This window comes from Lithobates pipiens, unplaced genomic scaffold (genome assembly GCF_037356315.1).
Source record: "Lithobates pipiens isolate NorthernLeopardFrog02 unplaced genomic scaffold, aLitPip1_a1.2 Scaffold_22, whole genome shotgun sequence".
In the NCBI taxonomy this organism is placed as follows: domain Eukaryota; kingdom Metazoa; phylum Chordata; class Amphibia; order Anura; family Ranidae; genus Lithobates; species Lithobates pipiens.
Window position 1 is genome coordinate 278,248,542 of NW_027507784.1, and position 15,126 is coordinate 278,263,667.

Consider the following 15,126-nt stretch of genomic DNA (forward strand, 5'->3'; position numbering starts at 1 on the left):
TGTTTGGGCGGACAGTCCGCTCGTGTGTGGGCTTTCAGCGGACAGTTTCAGCGGACAGTTTGACGGACAAGGTTTTTCGGAATTTCCGAAAAACTGTCCGCTGAAACCTTGTTTCAGCGAACAGTCCGCTCGTGTGTAGGCTTGTTCGTCAAACAAAGTTGCGCGCATGCTCAGAAAGGATTTTCACGCCGAAAGTTATAATGCAGTGTATAGGACGTCGTATTTTTCGTCCCGTCGTACGTGCCGTTCACGTCATCGCGCACGGTTTCAGCAAACTGTTCGTCCGTCGTGTGTGGCCATGTCCGTCCATGCTAAGTTTGAGCGGACTGTTTGCCGAAACTGTTTGACGGACAAAGTTGGGCGAACAGTCCCCGCGTGTGTACGCGGCCTCAAAGAGACACTGTCACTTTCCCCTATCAAGGCAAAGTGACAGCGTCTGCATACAGCTCGCTTCTAGGTATGTATATTTACTCACACTCCCTTGCTGCCTACCTACTGCAGCATCCTGTTTAAATTCTAGAGTCAGTTCTTAGACAGGGAGAGAATGTTGATTGGCCACTGAGGCCTGAGCACTGTCACACAGGGGAATCAATTACCAATTATAGATTAGCCTTTTTTGTAGCTTTTGAATAAAGTGTGAATGGTTTTGATGCTGACTTTTTATTGCTGCAGTGCCCTCACTATTGAAAATACACATACTTCATTTCCTGCCACTAGGACATTAGCTGAGCTTTCAGCTTTCCCTTTCGGCAGTGCATTGTGCATATATGTGTCAAATAATTCCAAAGAGTCTTTAGCATCTTTAGCTCCCTACTGGAATTTCCAGTAGTTATACTGAAAATGTTTTGGTTATGTTGGTAAAATGTTTCCATCACAAATGGAAAAGAGGCAACACAAATGATCTCTCATATGTATAATAAAACCAGTGCCATTTGTGTGTTAAATAAAAAGAAGGTAAAACCATGTTTTAATTGTTGACTGTGCAATTCCAAGTATTTAACCACTTACCCACTGGGCACTTAAACCCCCTTCCTAACCAGATCAATTTTCAGTTGTCGGGGCTCTCACATTTTGAATGACAATTACTCATTTGTCATGCAACACTGTACCTATATGAAATGTTTGTCATTTTTTTCCATACAAACAGAGCTTTCTTTTGGTGGTATTTAACCACTTCAGGACCGCCGTATTGCCATTGTACGTCAGCACAATGGCACAGGCAGGCATAATCACGTACATCTACGTGATTGCCTTCCAGCGGGTGGGGGGTCCGATCGGACCCCCTCCCGCTGGTTACGGCGGTCCGATTCGGTCCAGGAGCGCTCCGTGATGAGGGGATGGCCGTTGGTTTTCGGCCACCCCCTCTGGATCGCTCCTGGCCAATGAGACGCTTCCTCCCCTGTGTATTGTTTACACAGGAAGGAGGAAGTGATGTCATTCTCCTCGGGGCGGTCTTTTTGACCGGACTACGAGGGGAACAGTAAAAGTAAGTGTGCACCAACACTACACTGACATGTAGGTACACACAGGCACACAAACCCCCCCCGATCCCCCCCCCCCGATCGCCCCCCCTCCCCCCCCAGTCACAGTGTCACTGATTGCATTGATCATTTCTTTACTGATCAATGCATTCAGTGTCAGTTGTGACAGTAAAAACTGTCAGGACAGTTAGTGTTAGGTCCAGGGTAGCCCCCTATCACCCCCCAATAAAGATTTAACCCCCTGATTGCCCCTAGAGTTAACCCTTTCACCCCCTTTTGCCAGTGTCACTAAGCGATCATTTTTCTGATCGCTGCATGTGTCGCTAGTGTCGCTAGGTAGCTAGTTATTTTTTTAGGTTCACCGCCAGGTTTTTATATCGCTAGGTACCCCGATATACTACCCAATAATGTTTTTAACCCCCTGATTGCCGCTAGTTAACCCTTTCACCCCCTTTTGCCAGTGTCACTAAGCGATCGTTTTTCTGATCGCTGCATTAGTGTCGCTACAGTCGCTAGGTAGCTAGTTATTTTTTTAGGTTCACCGCCAGGTTTTTATAGCGCTAGGTACCCCGATATACTACCCAATAATGTTTTTAACCCCCTGATTGCCGCTAGTTAACCCTTTCATCCCCTTTTGCCAGTGTCACTAAGCGATCATTTTTCTGATCGCTGCATGTGTCGCTAGGTAGCTAGTTATTTTTTTAGGTTCACCGCCAGGTTTTTATATCGCTAGGTACCCCGATATACTACCCAATAATGTTTTTAACCCCCTGATTGCCGCTAGTTAACCCTTTCACCCCCTTTTGCCAGTGTCACTAAGCGATCGTTTTTCTGATCGCTGCATTAGTGTCGCTACAGTCGCTAGGTAGCTAGTTATTTTTTTAGGTTCACCGCCAGGTTTTTATAGCGCTAGGTACCCCGATATACTACCCAATAATGGTTTTAACCCCCTGATTTCCGCTAGTTAACCCTTTCACCCCCTTTTGCCAGTGTCACTAAGCGATCATTTTTCTGAACGCTGCATCAGTGTCGCTAGTGTCGCTAGGTAGCTAGTTATTTTTTTAGGTTCACCGCCAGGTTTTTATAGCGCTAGGTACCCCGATATACTACCCAATAATGGTTTTAACCCCCTGATTGCTGCTAGTTAACCCTTTCACCCCCTTTCACCAGCGATCACAGTATAAGTGTCACTGGTGACGCTGGTTAGCCAGTTAGTTATTTAGGTTCCCCGTCAGGTTTTTATATAGCGCCAGGGACCCCCATATACTACCTAATAAAAATTTGAACCACCTGATTGCCCCTAGTTAACCCTTTCACCACTGATCACCGTATAAGTGTTACGGGTGACTCTGGTTAGTTTGTTTTTTATAGCATTTTATATTCAAATCCGGAAGGCAGTGCTTGGTTTTCGGGGTCCCGTACGTGGCTAGGCTCCCAAAAAGTCCCCCACATGTGGTATCCCCGTACTCGGGAGAAGCAGCAGAATTTATTTTGGGGTGTAATTTGACTTCTGCCCATAGCATGTGTGAGCAATATATCATTTAGTGACAACTTTGTGCAAAAAAAAAAAGTTTGTAATATTCCCGCAACTTTTGGCAAAATATAAAATATTCCATGGACTCAACATGCCTCTCAGTAAATAGCTTGGGGTGTCTACTTTCCAAAATGGGGTCATTTGGGGGGGTTTTGTGCTATTTTGGCATTTTATGGCCTTCGAAACTGTGATAGGTAGTGAGGAGTTAAATCAAAAATTTGCACCCTTAGAAATCCTGAAGGTGGTGATTGGTTTTCGGGGTGCCGTGCGCGACTAGACTCCCAAAAAGTCCCACACATGTGGTATCCCCGTACTCGGGAGAAGCAGCAGAATGTATTTTGGGGTGCAATTCCACATATAACCATGGCATGTGTGAGCAATATATCATTTAGTGACAACTTTTTTTTTTTTGTCATTATTCAATCCCTTAGGACAAAAAAAATAAATATTCAATGGGCTCAACATACCCATCAGCAATTTCCTTGGGGTGTCTACTTTCCAAAATGGGGTCATTTGGGGGGGATTTGTACTGCCCTGCCATTTTAGCACCTCAAGAAATGAGATCGGCAGTCATAAATTAAAAGCTGTGTAAATTCCAGAAAATGTACTCTAGTTTGTAGACGCTATAACTTTTGCGCAAACCAAAAAATATTCGCTTATTGACATTTTTTTTACTAAAGACATGTGGCTGAATAAATTTTGCCCTCAATGTATGACTAAAATTTAGTTTATTCGATTTTTCTTATAACAAAAAGAAGAAAATATCTTTTTTTTTCAAAATTTTCGCTCTTTTTCCATTTATATCGCAAAAAAAAAAAAATCGCAGAGGCAATCAAATACCATCAAAAGAAAGCTCTATTTGTGGGAAGAAAAGGACGCAAATTTCGTTTGGGTGCAATATTGCATGACCGCGCAATTACCAGTTAAAGCAGCGCAGTGCGAAATTGCAAAAAGACCTCTGGTCCTTAAGGTATTTATTGGTCCGAGGCTGAAGTGGTTAATCACTGCTGTTTTTTTTTTTTTTTTTTTTCATTTTTTTGCACTATAAAAGAAAAAAGACTGAAAATTCTGTAAAAACATTTTTGTTCGTTTCTGTTATAAAATTTTGCAAATGATTAATTTTTCTTCGTAAATTTTGGCCAAAATGTATACATCTTTGGTAAAAATAACCCAAATTGGTGTATATTATTTGGTCTTTGTGAAAGTTATAGCGTCCATAAGCTACGGTGCCAATATCTGAAATCACACCTGAAGTACTGGTGGCCAATCTCATTTCTTGAGACCCTAACATGCCAGGAAGGTACAAATACACCCCAAATTACCCCTTTTTGGAAAGTAGACATGCCAATGTATTTAGAAAGGGGCATGGTGAGTTTTTTTAAGTTGTAATTTTTTCCCACAATTCTTTTCAAATTCAGATTTTTTTTTCTTCACAAAATTGTGATATTAGCAGGTTATTTCTCACACACAGCATATGCATACCACAAACGACACCCCAAAACACATTCTGCTATTCCTCCAGAGTATGGCGATACCACATGTGAGACTTTTACACAGCATGGCCACATAGGCCCAACATGCAGGGAGCGCCATCAGGTGTTCTGGAGCATAAATTACACATCTAATTTCCTGACTACCTCTTACACTTTTGAAGGCCCCGGAGTAGCAGGACAATGGAAACGGCCCAAAAATGACCCCATTTTGGAAAGTAAACACCCCAACCGTATAATCTATGAGGCATAATGAGTCTTTTGAACATGTAATTTTTTACTACAAATTTTTGGAATACGTGGAAAGAAAATGAAACACAAAGTTGTCCATTTATACAATATTTCTAACACAGCATGTACATACCAAAAATGACACCCCAAAATAGATTCTCCTACTTCTCCCGAGTATGGTGATACCACATGTGGGAGACTTCCACAGCCTGGCCACATACAGAGGCCAAATACGTCTGAGTATGGCTCAGTACGGCTGATTATGGCTGGGTATCGCTAAGTATGTCTGGGTATCGCCAAGTATGGCTGAGCATGGATGGGTACGGCTGAGTACGGCTGGGTATCGCAGAGTACGGCTGGGTATCGCAGAGTACGGCTGGGTATCGCAGAGTACGGCTGGGTATCGCAGAGTACGGCTGGGTATCGCAGAGTACGGCTGGGTATCGCAGCGTACGGCTGGGTATCGCCAAGTACGGCTGGGTATCGCCAAGTACGGCTGGGTATCGCCAAGTACGGCTGAGCATGGCAGAGCATGGCTGGGTATCGCCAAGTACGGCTGAGCATAGCTCGGTATGGCTGGGTACGCCTGAGTACAGCTGAGTACGGCTGGGTATGGCTGGGTATGGCTGAGGGTGGATGGGATGGCTGAGGGTGGATGGATGGATGAGTATTGCAGAGTATGGATGGCTGAGCATGGATGGCTGAGCATGGATGGGTGGATAAGTATGACAGAGGGATGGCTGAGTATGGATGGATGAGTGTGGATGGCAGGATGGCTGAGCGTGGATGGGGGGATGGATGATCGTGGATGGCGGGGTGGCTGAGCGTGGATGGCGGGATGGATGATCGTGGATGGCGGGATGGATGATCGTGGATGGCGGGATGGATGATCGTGGATGCACTACACATCCAGCCCACAGCACTGCTGCATCCGATCTCTCCCCTCTCACTGTACAGAGAGGAGAGAGAGAAACTGGATATCACACCGGTTTGTTTTCATGTGATCACTCAGTCAGTGGCCATTTACTGTGATCCATGATGCACTGGGTCCTCTGGACCCGGCGGTCACGGATACTCCTGTGTGCGCGCCCCAGGGGAAGTGAGAGCGCAATTCTGGGAGGACGTCAATGTACACCCTCCCAGAGTTATCAAACCACCCTCTAGCCGTCATTCGGCTATGGTCCGGTTAAGTGGTTAAAAAAAATGCCAACAAGCACCTTGATTTTTCTCTCTTTTGCACAACACTGCTGCCAAAGAACAAGTTTGGTTAAAGCTGGCCATACACTAGCACATTTTTTGAGAAAATAGGAACATGGGTGCACTGGCCTAGTGCATTATCCAACATACATTTATTAAAAATGATTAAAATAAAACTACTCACAAGTGTAGGTAGTAGTAAGCTCGCACATCAAGCCATTGCAAGTGGCTGCAAACTCCCAACTTTGCAAAAACCTCAAGCTCAATGAAGCTCTGATGAATAAGGGTCAGCTGGCAGGGACCATGGTGGGGTCCTCCTTGGGCTAGAAGTTTTGGCAAAGTTGGGAGTTTGCAGCCACTTGCAGTGGCTTGATGTGCATGCTTACTACCTACACCTGTGAATAGTTTTATTTTATTTAAATTATTTTTTAATAAACTTATGTTGGATAATGCACTAGCCCAGTGTGCTCTCTGTTTTTATTTTCTACAGTGTTCTGAGGACAACCCTAGTCCTAGAGGGCAGCAAGGCTGTGTAGAAATATCCACTTGTGACTGTAATGCCCCGTACACATGGTTGGAAATTCCAACAGAAAAAGTCCCATCGGATTATGTTGTCGGAAAATCCCATCGTGTGTGGGCTCTATCAGACTTTTTCCATCGGATTTTGCAACACAAAGTTTGAGAGCAGGATCTAAAATTTTCAGACAAAAAATCAGATCGTTTAAATTCCGATCGTGTGTAGACAATTCTGACGGATAAAGTGCCATGCATGTTCAGAATAAACTAAGAGACCAAAGCTATTGGCTACTGGCCCGTTTATACTCCCGACATATGGGTTTGATGTCACCTCGTTCCGAATGATCGTATTTTCCGACAACTTTGTGTGACCGTGTGTATGCAAGACAAGTTTGGCCCAAAATCCGTCCGAAAAATCAGACGGATTTTGAGGTCGGAATGTCCGACCGTGTGTATGGGGCATAATACTCTCTTCTGATTTGCACCATGACACCAATGTGCAGAAGAATATCATTACTAGCAGATTTTTGTATGGACATTTGCATAAACTTTCTCACTACATTTGATAACTCGTTGAATGCTGTTTTAAATGACTTCAACATTTTGTTTGTATTTGATTCTGGAACAAATGAACTTTCCTGAATGAAAACTACATATACTGATGAAAAAAAACTAGAAAAAAATTCTAATTTTCTCATTATTGCAGTTAAAAACAAATGTAGATTTGATACCACTAATGATTAGAAAATCCAACTAGCAAACTTAAAATGAAAAATAGCGAACAAAATTCTACTAGTGTATGGCCAGCTTTAGAAGATGTTTGCTTCAATTTTTTAATGATGGCGGGTACAATACTATCAGCTCTTGTGGGTGCTGCCACAAAATATTATATTGTTCTGTAAAACAAAAGAAAACATTCTAATATGTCTATTTATATTTGTTTATTTCTCTCTTTTGCAGTTATACGATTGGAGAAGATCTGACGATCTGAATTATGGGACACCCAAACATGTCTGGGTTGTATTACCCCAGCCAAACCTTTGGCAACCCTTATATAGCCATAGAAGATATCATCAGTTCTCAGAACATCATCTCCAGAGTCATGCACAGCTACCTTGGCATACTAGTTCCACTTGGCTTACTCGCTGGTATCTTCAGTCTTATCGTTTTAATCAAGAATAAGATTAAGCATCAAACAATGGAAAATCTGGACTTCTATCTTTTATGTTTGGCAATTACAGACATCACAATTATCCTGTATTCTTTTACTTCTTCAGTAAGACCAGACTATTTGGAAATATCAAACATGAGCTGTGGGGTGCTGTGTTTATTCTTCAACATAAGCTATTTCTTTTCTCAGTACCTGCTACTAGTGATGCTTCTCATGTTGCTTGTAGACACCTCTTCTGCTGGATCTCGAATGATAAAAGTCATTACTAATTGGTTGGGATGTTTATCTCTGACTTTGATATTCTCTATAACAATGTCTCTAGTAACTGTGTCACTCTTGGAAACATACAGTAATCTTCAGAACGTAACACACTGCCAGCTGGATCCTTTAAATGCCAGTCCAAAGTATGACCTAGTTAAGTTCTCCATTGGATTCTGTGTGCCATCACTCATCATCTTAGTTCTCTTTGTTGTACTGGTTGTTCAGGTGCTAAGACAAGTTACAGGGAAAGAAAAGCTCCAAGGTTCTATGGTTGTTCTACTTGGTATAGCCATTATGTTTGCATGCCGGCTTTTCTACAATATTATGCTCCTTAGGAGAATGAGATTAAAGATTTTTGGGTTCTATTTGTCTCCCAGAGAGGAGCTAGTCATGAACATTGCAGAGCTGGTAGTGTTTAGTGGTAGTTGTATAAGACTCATCTGCACATCGACCTTGCACAAACCATGTTGGGATGGAGTCGAGAAATCCTTGCAGTTCTTCAGGAAGATGTGTAGAACAGAAACATCAAACGGTGTTATCTAGCTGATTTGCTTGAACAAACGACTTCACACCAAAGGAATTCCAGACAACAAATTTTCCATTGCTCACACCACTTCTCAGAGAATGGGAAATTACAAATGCCTAGAGTCATCCTAAAATCTGCTGGGTCTGCCTTAAGCATTCTGCAATGAAGCACCTACAGTATGGAACTCACGACCTTCCATTGCCTGGAAAGCACCCTCTCTGGAAGTTTTTAAAAACAGACTCAAGACACATCTATTCGCCCAGGCTTAAACAATACCTGACAAGCCCTTCTCTTCAAAAACCCCAACAATAATTAGAATAGTGCTGATTTTCCAGGGAGAGAAACACTATAGAAATTGTATTATTATTATTGTGTGCAAAATATGTAGCTATCTGTCTTGTACTACAACATTGTCATGAAGCAGTATTTCATTACATATTCTTCACATATACCTTAGGTTAATTGTGGGGTTTTGTGTATCAGCTAAATTAAGAATTTTACAAAGTGCAGAGATGACAGAGTCATTATTATTATTATTTAATATTAAATATTACTAATAATAAATATTTAATATTTATTATTATATAAGACCTATGAAAAAGTAGAGCACCTTGGTAAAAATTGCACACCTTATTAATTTTCTTAGCAAAAACATCCAGGATGCGCACCTAAAGCCCAACTCCAGTTAAAACATTTTAGTTTTGGATAGCATGGGAAAGGGTTATAACCTCTGTCAACTTTTTTTTGTTGTCTGCCCACAAAGTGGAGATTTTCTCTCAATCGATCCTTCAAAAACACTTAGTGATAAAATAACATTTTGTTTCAAAGTGAATTGCACCTCTTTTAGGTTTCTACTGCCAAGGCAGCAATAATACCAAAAGAGTTTCAAACCCTTTGTGGCAATATAGTAACTTAAAACAAAAGTTTTGGCCATGGTTGAGTAATAAACTTTGCATGCACAAGAATTACTATTTTGTGACCCTAAACGACAAACGATATTCCTATTCTTCAAAAATAATCCATACACATCCAATATTTAATGGCCCTGTAATCTATTCTCCTGAAATTGTGTCTAAAGCCCCATACACACTATGAGTTATTCTGCTGAGTTGTTCCTTCAGGTTTACCAAAACCATGTAGTGAAAGGGCCTGCCTGATTGCATGATTGCATACAAATTGAAATTCCTAAGGTTTGACCTCATATTATATGCTTTTAGTAAATCTGAAGGAAAAACTCAGCAGAAAAACTGATAGTGTGTATGGGGCTTTACTGTGTTTTCCTGCCTCCTTGTAAGTCCTCCATGAATGAATTAAATATTTATATTTTTTGTATTTTTGGTGTTTTGTTCCTCAATGAGCCTCACTTTTCTTCGGGTCACCTGTCTTTGGGGACCCATGTTTTTGGTTCATGTACTGTGATAGAGGTTAGAGGACAACCCCATACAATATTCACTACACGCAATATTAGTAGACCTGTTTTTTTTTTTCTTTGTAAGTCCTCCATGAGCTCCCAACCCCCATCTGACAAAAGAGGGGGCTACATTCCTACACACTGTGGGACCATCGAGAACAAACACAGGTACCCTCTAACAGAAAGTCAGATCAAAATAGCAAAACAGGAAGAAATTTGGAGATTTGCAGGAGGCTGAATGTAATAAAAGGTAGAATAACCCGCTACAGCAGGGATATGCAATTAGCGGACCTCCAGCTGTTGCAGAACTACAATTCCCATGAGGCATAGCAAGACCCTTAGAGCCACAAGCATCGCAGACAGAGGCAGAGGCATGATGGGACTTGTAGTTTAGCAATAGCTGGAGGCCCGCTAATTGCATATCCCTGCGCTACAGTATCACCCCTGCACTGCTTCCATACAAATTGAACACTGACAGTACTTGATATGTTTAGGTTCCTGGCTGCCAGAATTTGACAGCAGCAATCTCAGAAATGTTCAGAGCAGAATCACAACTCAGAGGAAGGATCAGCACTGCTTGGCCATCCCATATTTATGAGTTTAAGGCCTCATGCACACAGGGCATTTTTACAGCTGCTGTATTGGGTGTCAGGCATTTTTTTCTACATGTCCCTGCACACACAGGCTTTTATAGTAAAACCTTGGATTTCTAGAATAATTTGTTCCGGAAACATGCTTGTAATCAAAAGCACTTGTATATGAAAGCGAATTTCCCCATAAAAAAATTATGAAAACTCAGATGATTCATTCCACAGTCATTTATTTATAAGTCTTTCAGTCTCTAGTCCATATAAAAAGATTATAGCAATGTGATAGGTTGGGTAACCATAAATGTCTATCCACAAATGGCAGCCTCCACAAGGGGATTAGAGGCAAAATCTAGCAGGAACTACACTTTGAGTGTTTTACAAGACAGGCCTTTTTTTTTTTTTACAAATTTTGACTTGATAAACAAGCATTGATATACAAGTAGCGTCACATCACAAATGAGTATAAAAGAGAAGAGAGGCTCCTTTAAGTTTAGCAATACGATTACATTTAATGAAGGTACAACATTTAGCAACTCACATGGTTAATGATTAAAACAGGCACATCTATGTATGTAGGCATCTGGGGTAAAGCTGTCCACACAGACCGTCCTCCGCACCGCCTGCTCTCATTGCTGTCAGTCAGCAATTGTGACCAGGAAGACTACCCTGCAGTAAAGTGATTTGAAAGCAAGGCTTTCACACTGGGGCGTTTTTCAGGCGTTTTTCATGCGCTTTAGCATTAAAAAAAAGTGCCTGAAAGAAGCCGCAACTGCAATCACAATGTAAAAGCCTGAGTGCTTTCACACTGAGATCCCTTTCACACTGGAGCGTTTTTCATGCGCTTTAGCGTTAAAAAAAGCCCCTGAAAGAAGCTGCAACTGCAATCCCAATGTAAAAGCCTGAGTGCTTTCACACTGAGGCACTGCGCTGGAATGGCGTCAAAAAAAGTCCTGCAAGCAGCTTCTTTGCAGCGCTTTTGGAGCGGTGAATACAACGCTCCTAAAGCACCCCTTCCCATTGAAATCAATGGGAAGCACATGTAAAACGCCTGAAAAACGCTATTGGCAGCAGCGTTTTGTGGGCGCTTTTAACCCTTTATTTGGCTACTAGCAGGGGTTAAAAGCGCCCCAATAATGCTCGAAAAACACTGGTAAAGCGCTGCTAGTTTAAGACGTTAGCGTTAGAAGTTTAACGCTAGCTTTACAACCGTTTTTCTGGCGCTGACATTGTGAAAGGGCTCTTAAAGCACTTGGGCTTTCACATTGGGACTGCAGATGAGGCTTCTTTCAAGTGCTTTAAAGGCGATTTTTTTTAACACTAAAGCGATTGAAAAACGCCCGTGTGAAAGGGGTCTAAGGGATGACATCAATAGCGGTGTGGAGGATGGTCTATGTGGACAGATTTACTGCCTGCATACTTAGATGTGCCTGTTTTAATCATCAACCATGTGAGTTGCTAAATGTTCTACCTTCATTAAATGTAACCATATTGCTACACTTAGAGGCGCCTCTCTTCTCTTTCATACTCAGTTGAGACATGACGCTACACGTATATATGAAGACATCACTCGTTTATCAAGTCAAAATGTAGTTTAAAAAATGTCCTCATCTTGTAAACCACTCACAGACCAAGTTACTTGCAATCCAAGGTTTTACTGTATCAGGGTTTTTTGGCCGAGGCGTTTTCAGGCTGAGAAAAAAATCCCAGAATTACTGCATTTGAGGAGGAGCCTTAAGCTTTCTACAGCTAATGCTACTAGTGCGTTTGTAAGACCGCTGAGCAAATACGGTGTGACAGAAGTATTGCAACAACTGCCATTTTATTCTCTAGGGTGTTAGAAAAAAAATGCATAATGTTTGGGGGTTCTGAGCTATTTTCTAGCAAAAAAAACTGTTTTTTACTTGTAAACAACAAATCTCAGAAAGAGGCTCAGTCCCTATTGTTTCTAGTGAAGTTGAAATGAACCTGTGCACAGAGTATACACTTTAAAATATCAACATATTCCACGCAAGCCGCAAAAGTACTTTAGAATAAGCCCTAACTCACCTCCGTAGCTACAGGCAATAAATCGTTTTTTAACTGTTGAGCTTGCCATACATGGTTTGAAGCTCGGCTGGTTCAGCAGGAACTGACCAAGATCCGAACCGTTAATGGGCAGGCTGAATGTACCAAGTTGATTGATCAATCAACTTGTGTACAACCAGGCTGCCAGATACTCTTGTGATTATCACTAGGGGCTGCTATGGCCATTAGCGATGATCATGGTCAACTCCCGGCAGGGGCGGTTTTCCCACCCGATAACCCCAACCCCCCCATCCCCAAACAATTGCTCAGCAGGAGGGATTCCCCTGTCAGTACTGTCTGTGTTGATGGGGGAAATCATGCAAATTTCTTTGCACCGTGTATTGCCGGGCTTACTTTCTATTACTACAGACTCTTGGCAGCCTAATATAAACAAACAGATGTGAAACACATTGAAACGTTGTAATCTTTGAGAATGAAGTACCATATTTATTGGCATATAACACTCACTTTTTACCCCTGAAAATAGGGGGCAAATCGTGCGTGCGTGTTATACGCGACGACATGCTGCCTCGGAAGGCAAGGAGGGGACAAGCGCCGTCAGATTAGTCAGAGCTGGGACCTCCTCCTACTCGGCTCAGTTCGGCTCACAGTCACACCCAGTCCCGCCTCCTAGCATGTCACATGTCCCAGATTGCGAGCAGAGTGCCGTGTGTAGTAAAGGAGTAAAGTTACATTTTTCTCTCTAAGCATTAAGATATGATGCAATTTGTATAATAAATATGCATTCATTCCTCAAAAATGTATTAAAGTGCAAAGTGTAAACAGAGGCTTTGCTAATTGCATATACAACATATAAATTGCCCATAAATTCAAGATAGCACCAGGTGTAAACATTTCTGAACTGGGCCTTATATTACTGAGGATTTAGAAATGCACGGTCATCATTTATTTATGATACAGAATATTTCATCACACTGACAATAGCAAGGCTGCAGATGGGCACTGAGCAGGCGGCAATGATTGAAAATGGCAAGGCTGCAGATGGGCAATGGCGGGGCTGCATATGGGCACTGATCAGACTTCATCAATGGGTAATGGTGAGGCTGCACGTGGGCACTGATCAGTCTGTATTGATGGGCATTGACCCTTATTTTTGCTTCAAAGTCCGTTATTCAAAATGTAAGTTTTTTACTGAAACATCCCTCTTAAAATTAGGGTGCGTGTTATACACCGATAAATACGGTACAAGCAGCTACAGAGGTCAGGGATGGGGTGTTTTAAAGCCCTTTACTACTTGTTAAGAATATGTAAATAACCAGGGCTTTTTTCAGCATGAACTAGGGGGAACTCCGTTTCACCACCTCTGCCTTAGGTCTTCTGCTCCCCTCCAATATCACTGGTAACACTGAAGTCCAGTTTCTGTGTTTACAAGTGATAGCTTATCTCCCGGTAGCTCCCACAGGTCAGATCTGCACAGATCTCCCTGACTGCCAGACAGGGACAAGGGAGATACAGAACAGGTGCCCAGGGTTCAGTGGAGTCATGGGCAGGAGAGGGAGCGTGGTAGGCTGCACCCTCTGTGGTCTCCATTTTTCCCTGGCGACCAGTTGTTGATGCTCCTACTGCACGATCACCCTTGCAAGTGACTGTAATATAGTATAGCATGCTGGGAGGTACTACAGCCGGATAGGTGTTTCATCTTAATATTGCAACAAAGGTAAGACTTATGACAGATGGTGGAGCTTTTAAGGAGGGGGGAGAAGATGAGGGCAGTGGAGAGAGGGGGTTGTAATGCAGAGGGACTATTTGATGCCATTTGGCAGGTATGGTTGAGTTCCTGCACCTATTCTCTGAGAAAAAAAGCCCTATAAATAATTTAATCTCCATGGTCTGAGATTTTACTAGAACTATCACAAGTGACTTTGTTTTAAAAAGTGCATTGGATAGCGTTGTCATTTTAGTTCATAGTGGACTGCTAACCTGGAGCAAGCAAAATGCCATTAATGTTTAGTGGTATGAATTAGGTTGTGAAAACCTGCTTTAGGTCATTGACTCAATAGATGGTGAAGTAAGGTTTAGAATGACAGCCGCAGTACAGAGTCTGCCCTTTTAAAAACAAATTAGCAGTGGTAGTTTCCTTAACGATCTGCTCCAGGAAAAGTCTATGTGAAAGAAACATCCTAATGAAGATTCATCCATCAATGGCACCAGTGTATATGTATATAGCATACAGTATTATTATTTAAAATGTATTAAAAAGTATTAACTAACACACATTGCCTTCGGATAAATGTGTATGATTTGCATTCCTCCATTCCTACGTTTTCTAAGCAGTGGTATTATACATAATTAATGATGGGACAAGCATCTAGAATATATTGTATATGTAATTTTTATTTTAGATGTATGAATGTTTCTTCCAAAAAATACACAACACTTGAAATGTTACTGTGCTAATAAAAGACAAGCATACTGAGTCAATAGGCATTGTGTGTTCTCCAAACATCCCTAGGTACTGCTGGCTGATAGCTTCAACAAATAAAATAGTGCTTTATCATTTTGGCAGGAGAAAAATAGGTTTTGATGTAATGGAACCAGCAAAAGGAGGTCATAATCCAGAAATGATTTAGGCCCTAGGTTTGTTCAAGTGTATATAACCAGTATGTACATTTATAGCTGGGTGGTAATATGCC

The 15,126-nt window shown here is 41.9% G+C and overlaps 2 protein-coding genes across 2 annotated transcripts in view; one reads left to right on the plus strand and one right to left on the minus strand.

Annotated features, from left to right (window-relative positions):
* Window positions 1-9,739, plus strand: part of LOC143924676 (uncharacterized) — a 35,525-nt gene extending 25,786 nt beyond the window's left edge. Inside the window, exon 2 of the mRNA XM_077449084.1 lies at window positions 7,410-9,739. Coding sequence (XP_077305210.1) covers window positions 7,444-8,424 — 981 coding nt within the window. The 5' untranslated portion in view covers window positions 7,410-7,443 and the 3' untranslated portion in view covers window positions 8,425-9,739. The remainder of the gene's footprint in view (window positions 1-7,409) is intronic.
* The window catches only part of CHLSN (cholesin), a 573,216-nt gene that overhangs the window by 370,213 nt on the left and 187,877 nt on the right, over window positions 1-15,126 (minus strand). The gene's annotated exons all lie outside the window — the stretch shown is intronic.